The 6516-nt window shown below is 40.9% G+C and overlaps 1 protein-coding gene across 1 annotated transcript in view; it reads right to left on the bottom strand.

The window, feature by feature from the left end:
• The window catches only part of Tango6 (transport and golgi organization 6 homolog (Drosophila)), a 171325-nt gene that overhangs the window by 139207 nt on the left and 25602 nt on the right, over nt 1-6516 (bottom strand). Inside the window, 2 exon segments of the mRNA XM_013012670.1 lie at nt 2863-3025; nt 6014-6150. Of these exon segments, the coding sequence (XP_012868124.1) occupies nt 2863-3025; nt 6014-6150 (300 nt within the window).

The raw sequence follows: 6516 nt of genomic DNA, 5'->3' as shown, positions 1-6516 counted from the left end.
TGTCAATAAGCTCTTCAGCTCAAGGCTAACACTCTACCACTTGAGCCACAGTGCCACTTCTGGTTTTCTGAGTGGTTTATTGGAGATAAGAGTCTTACAGACTTTTCCTTCCTGTGCTGGCTTTGAACTGCAATCCTCAGATCTTAGCCTCCTAAGAGTACTAGGATTACAGACATGAGCCACCAGTGCCAATTCCCCCTTCATATATAAGGTTTCATGGAATCTGTGATGCCACTGAATCATACATGGTGCCAGTGCCAGTGGCTCATACTTATAATCCTAGTTACTCAGGTGAGATCTGAGAATCATCATAGTTCAAAGTCAGCCCAGACAAAAACTCTGTGAGACTCTAATTAATGAACTAGACTGGAGAGGTGGCTCAAGTGGTAGAGTACCAGCTATGAGCAAAAAAGCTGAGAGAGAATGAGGTCCTATTTTCAAGTACCTTTACCAGCACACACACACAAAAAGGAGCAATGTTATTTTATGTATCATTAAGCAAGAAGAAACATTGTCAATTAATCTATTATATTACTTAAAAATTTAAATTTAAATTTACTGAATAAATGAGCGGTGGCTCATACCTGTAATCCTAGCAACTAAGGAGACTAAGATCTCAGGATCTCCATTTGAAGCCAGCCCAGGCAGAAAAGTCCCTACGAGATTCTTATCTCCAATTAACTACTCAAAAACCAGAAGTGGTTCTGTGGCTCAGTAGTAGAGCACTAGCCTTGAGCACAAAAAGAGGTTCAGGGATAGTACCCAGGCCCTGAGTTCAAGCCCTACAACCAAAAACAAAAACACTCCAAACTGTGAATGAAACAAAATGAAAATGGCAGAGTTGATGGTTGTTTCTGGGTGACAGGCATACTGCAGTGTCTATAGGTATGGGTTCAAAAATTTCCCTTTAAAAATGTTTTAAAATAAACTAGGCACAGAAATGATTACATGATTACAGACATGTAATCACAGAACTGGGGGAGGCTGAGGCAGGAGAATTAAAAGTTAAAAGGCAAACTTGAGCTATACAGTAAGACTGTCACAAAAAGAAAAACAGAAGTGATTTTGTTTTGTCGGTCATGGAGTCTGAATCTGGGTCTAGGTGCTGTCCGTGAGCTCTTTTTGATACACTACAGCGCCACCTCCGGTTTTCTGATGGTTAATAGGAGATAGATAGTCTCATGCACTGTCCTGCCCACGCTGGCTTCAAACAACAACCCTCTGATCTCAGTCTCTTGTATAGCTAGGATTACAGGCATAAACCACCAGTGGCCCAGTTCATAAGTTTTTAAATAGAAGGATCTTTGGTTTTGGTTATTTAGCTTTCTCTCTATAAGCTAAGAATGGGAACAAATAGAAAAAAAGAATTTTCGGGGCTGGGAAGGTGGCTCAGTGGTAGAGCACTTGCCTTGCATGCCTGAGGCCCTGGGTTCAATTCCTCAGCACCACATAAGCAAAAAGAAAAAAGCCGAAAGTGGCGCTGTGGCTCAAGTGGTAGAGCACTAGCCTTGAGCTGACGAGCTGAGGGACAGTGCCCAGGCCCAGAGTTCAGGCCCCACTACTGGACCAAAAAAAGAAAAAAAGAATTCTCAAAATTTACATTAGAGTCCAACTTTTTTGAAACATTTCAGCACCATTACTGATATCCACATTTTTTCCATTTGCATTATCCATTACACCACCAACAATCCAAGTCAGGTTACATATCTTAAGAGTCCTCCATTCAACTTCTGCCCTCATAGTCTTTTTCCAATCACTAACATCTATCCTGTAAAAGTTCTGGTACTTCTTTGCAGGCACAAACACTTGTGATCTCACTACCAGCCAGCACAATGGTGAGATGCAGCTTGATAGCACAATTCATGAAATTGTTTAAGAGTCTGAAATAAAAGATCTGTTTACTGAGGTGTTGTAGGTTATACCCTGTGGCTCTTGCATGCTAGGCAAGTACCACCAAGTACACTCACAGCATCAGCAAGCTACCACACATACACAAAAATAGCTGTACACACACAACATATTTACTATCTCAATACAACATAAGTGTAAAATTAAAAAGTTTATTCTTTAGACTGTTTCTCCAGTGGGAATGACCAGATTATGTAAGATGACTAATATTCCCATCTAGTCTCTTTTGTTACCAACAAATTACATATGGAGCTGGCATGGCCAAGGTAATCGAACACACGAAGACTGCTGGCATATAGTTAATAAATAAACAAGATGCAGGACACCACAGTATTGTGCTAGTACTGTATCAGTACTAAGTTCCTCTAGTGTGATTCCTGCTTAGAGTCAAGAAAAAGACTGACATTCCTCTTTGGAGATGTATACTGAAGAACTTAGTATAAAGTGTCCTAATGTCTACAACTACTGCAAAAAAACAGAGTTCCAGGGCTGGGAAGTTGGATCAGTGGTAGAGTGCTTGCCTTGCATACATAAGGCCCTGGGTTCAATTCCTCAGCACCACATAAGCAGAAAAAAGCTGGAAGTGGCACTGTGGCTTAAGTGGCAGGGTGCTAGCCTTGAGCTAAAGACCTGAGAGACAGCACCAAGGCCCAGAGTTCAGCACACATGACCAACAAAAAACAAAACAAACAAACAAAAAAATGGAGTTCCTTTTTGTATGTGGAGAGAGAAAGGAAGCAAATGTGCCTGATAGCTAGTTGATCTAGGCAAAGAAGATAACTAGCTCTGTGTGCTCTTTTTGGAAGTGACTTTTTCCAAAGGAAAATTGGGGAAGGGGGTGAGGGGAGGAAAGGAGGGAGACAGATGAAGACCCTGAAATGCCATGGGGTCATTTCAATTTAAATCACTAATGGTGGCCCCCCTTTGGAGCAGCCACCTGACCTTCCTCTTTACCTGCTGAATCCATGCATCGGTGCAAAGCAGCTAACACTGGCGGAAGCAAATACTTTGCTGCCAGTTCTGGGCGTTCTCTTGACAGAGTTATGAATGTGGTGGTAGCAACTCTCTGAAACTGCCGCTCTGTCAGTTTATCTCGAAAATGAAACAAATCCAGAATCTACAAGAAAAAGTACATGATGCAAATACCAGGCATTTTGCAACTACAAATAAAAGACATCTATTTCTTCAAGCCAAAAAAATAGTTACAGCACTGATACTGGCTCAACAAATGGGTTTAACAAGTCAGGACCAAAGAGTTTAAGAGCTAAAAAGACTATTGTTTTTATCAAATAATTATATTTGTAAAATGCATGTTTGTTGTAGGAAAATGAGAAAACCAAGTTTTGAGAGTAATCAAATCACTATAAATATTTTTGGAATATTTTTTACAATTTTTTTCTGTCTATTTCATGTTTTCCTTTCGAGAGCACACTTAATACTCAGTTGAAGGGGATGTGTTTTGTTTGTAACTCACAATTGTCCTGCCTCAGCCAGCCCAGTCCTAGGATTACAGGAGTACCACCATTTCCAGCTAACACTCAGTTTTGTGTATTGCTGAAACTTTCTCATACAGTTCTAAGTTCTTCAAAAAAAAATTATATTCAAGCTGACACAGTGGCTTGTACCCACAGTCCCATTTATGGAAGGCAGAGGCAGGAAGATGGGTTAAATCCAGGATTTCAGGCTAGCCTAGGCAATATAGTTTATTTTTCAAATATGGTCTTAAGCTTTTGCTCAGGGATGGCCTCAGACCACAATTCTCTGTAATCCTAGATACTACAGGCTTGTCTCACTTGTCTGAGAAGGGCCTTGAAACTTTTCCCCCTTCAGGCTGGATCTAAATCTTTGTCTCCTGTGTAGCCGGAGTTAGTCAAGAGTTGTTGGGGTATTTTTTTTGGGGGGGGGGGAGAAAATACTGGGGCTTGAACACAGGGCTTCAAGTTTCTTAGGCAAGCATTCTAACACTTGAACTACATCCCCAATCCATAATAGTTTTTTTCATGTTCTTCTTCTCAGTGATATGTATTACTCTATTATCACTTCTGATTGCTGACTTGAAGGTGATTCTTGCACAAGGATGAGGTGAAATTTCCTGAAGCATTAGTTAGGAAAAAGTGACTTGTCTGCTTTTTGCAGACAAAAGAATATTCTTCCTGATAACAGTGTTTGGCATCACTAAAGAAAGGCTCAAGCTGGGCTCCAGTGGCTCATGCCTGTAATCCTAGCTACTCAGGAGGCTGAGATCTGAGGATTGTGGTTCAAAGCCATCCTAGGCAAGAAAGTCCTTGAGACTCTTATCTCCAATAAAACCACTAGAAAACTGGAAGTGGCGCTGTGGCTCAAGTGGTAGAGCCCTCGCCTTGAGCTAAAGAGTGCAGGGACAGTGACCAATCCCAGAGTTCAAGCCCCACAAACGACAAAAAAAAAAAAAAAACTCAGCAAGCCTGAGACCTGTGCTTTGATTATATCATTTTCTGAAGCACAGAAACTAGTTACAAGCTTTGGAAAATATTTACTTATTATTGCAAATAATAAACTTAGTGTTTCCAAACAAGATACCTGCATTGTGATCATTCTTCCCAGACATGCCCATCCATGAGAACCCTGGAGATCAGTGTAACCATGGAACAATCTTGGGACTGTACTCCAAAAGGCTTGTATTACATATATTTTCATAGGGAACATACAGTGAGAAAAACCCCCACATTTTACCTATCTGATTAGCAAAGACCAAAAGATTTGTAACACATTATTAAGGCAAAAGTATGGAAAATAGATAAACATCTATTTAAAAAATTTAATGTAGGCTGTGTGCAGTAACATGTGCTAGCTACACAGAAGTTCTCAGGCAGGAAGACAGTTGTGGTTTTTTGTTGTTGTTGTTTTGGGGTTTTTTTGGTCAGTTGTGGGGCTTGAACTCTGGGCTTGAGCACTGTCCCTCAGTTCTTCAGCTCAAGGAGAGCACTCTACCGATTGAGCCACAGCGCCACTTCCGGTTTTCTAGTGGTTTATTGGCAATAAGAGTGTCACAGACTTTCCTTACCCAAGCTGGCTTTGAACCATGATCCTCAGATCTCAGCCTCCCGAGTACCTAGAATTACAGGTGTGAGCCACTGGCGCCCGGCAGGAAGACAGTTTGAGACCAGGAATTCAGAGTTAGCCTAGACAATATAGCAAAACATTAACTCTATTCTTCTTTCCTTCCTTCCTTCCTTTTCAAAAGAATATCACTGTGTGTCTCAGGCTTACTTTGAACTTGCAATCTTCATGTCTCTGCCTTTTAGGTTTTAAGTTCTTGAAATACAATTTTTTTTTAATTGTGAAAATACTGTACAGAGGGGTTACAATTACATGGGCAAAATAATGAGTACATTTTTTTTTTTTGTCCAGTCGTGAGGCCTGAACTCTGGGCCTGGGCGCTGTCCCTCAGCTCTTCAGCTCAAGGCTAGTGCTCTACCACTTGAGCCACAGCACCACTTCCGGCTCTTTTTTTCCTGCTTATGTGGTGCTGATGAATGGATCCCAGGGCCTCATGCATGCAAGGCAAGTGCTCTACCACTGAGCCACCTTCCCAGCCCGTCCATGTGACTCTTAACTCCAATTAACTACCAGAAAAACAGAAGTGCGCTCTGATTCAAAGTGGTAGAGCACTAGCCTTGAGCAAAAAAAAAACTCAGGGATAGTGCCCATGCCCTGAGTTCAAGTCCCATGTCTGACAAAAACAAAAAACAAAACAAAAAAATGCAACAAAAAGCACAGAGGAGGAAGAGATAATCAACAAGATAAAACTTCTGTTCTGGCTCTGAGAGCAAGCTGGAATGTTCACTTATTAATCGGGGCTTTACTATTACTTTGTCATGGTGGGGATGAGACCCAGAGCTTCTTGCACACTAGTTAAGTGCTCCACCTCTGAACTCTGTCTCAACCACTGGTGAGGTATTCTTAGACCTAACAATTATGTTGATGTTCTCCAAAAGTTATTATTTAAGGAGCTTCCTACCTGAACAAATATAAACTTTGTAGTGCTCTTACTTGAATTTTAGAGTCACATTCTAAGTGTTCTTTCTGTACATAAGTGATTGGCAATATGAATCTGATCATTTACCTGGGGGCAGATGAGCCTGTAGTAACTCTCTGGGGAAAGAGACTGCTGAGGACAGGAGGACAAAATCTTTGCAATCAAGTCACATTTCTTCCAGTCAGCAGCTGTCACCTCAGCATCGCTCCCGCCAGCTGCCCCTGCTGTCACAATGGAGAGAGACGTCAAACACTCACACTGCTCCCTGCATCATGTCCCAAGTGAGAAATCTGACTTAAAATGTAGAATAAAGAGTGTTTCTTTGCTTTACTGGAAAGTGATTATTTGTTTTATAAAATAAATCTACCCTTCTGTGCTTTCCTTTTGATGCTGGTTTCTTGAAAATTCAGAGAAAACAAAACAAAACATGAAATGGTAGCAATGATGTTATTCATGTGATATTACTTAATTATAGCTTCTCAGCATTTTACTATCATCATCATCATCATCATCTTCTCTCTTTAAACTGTAGCCAAGGAGTAATAAGGTAACAAGGACAAGGACCAGATTTACCTAACTTTTTTTTTTTT

Source organism: Dipodomys ordii, unplaced genomic scaffold, assembly GCF_000151885.1.
Source record: "Dipodomys ordii isolate 6190 unplaced genomic scaffold, Dord_2.0 Scaffold18, whole genome shotgun sequence".
NCBI classification, from domain to species: Eukaryota; Metazoa; Chordata; class Mammalia; order Rodentia; family Heteromyidae; genus Dipodomys; species Dipodomys ordii.
This window is presented reverse-complemented; position numbering and strand designations above follow the sequence as displayed.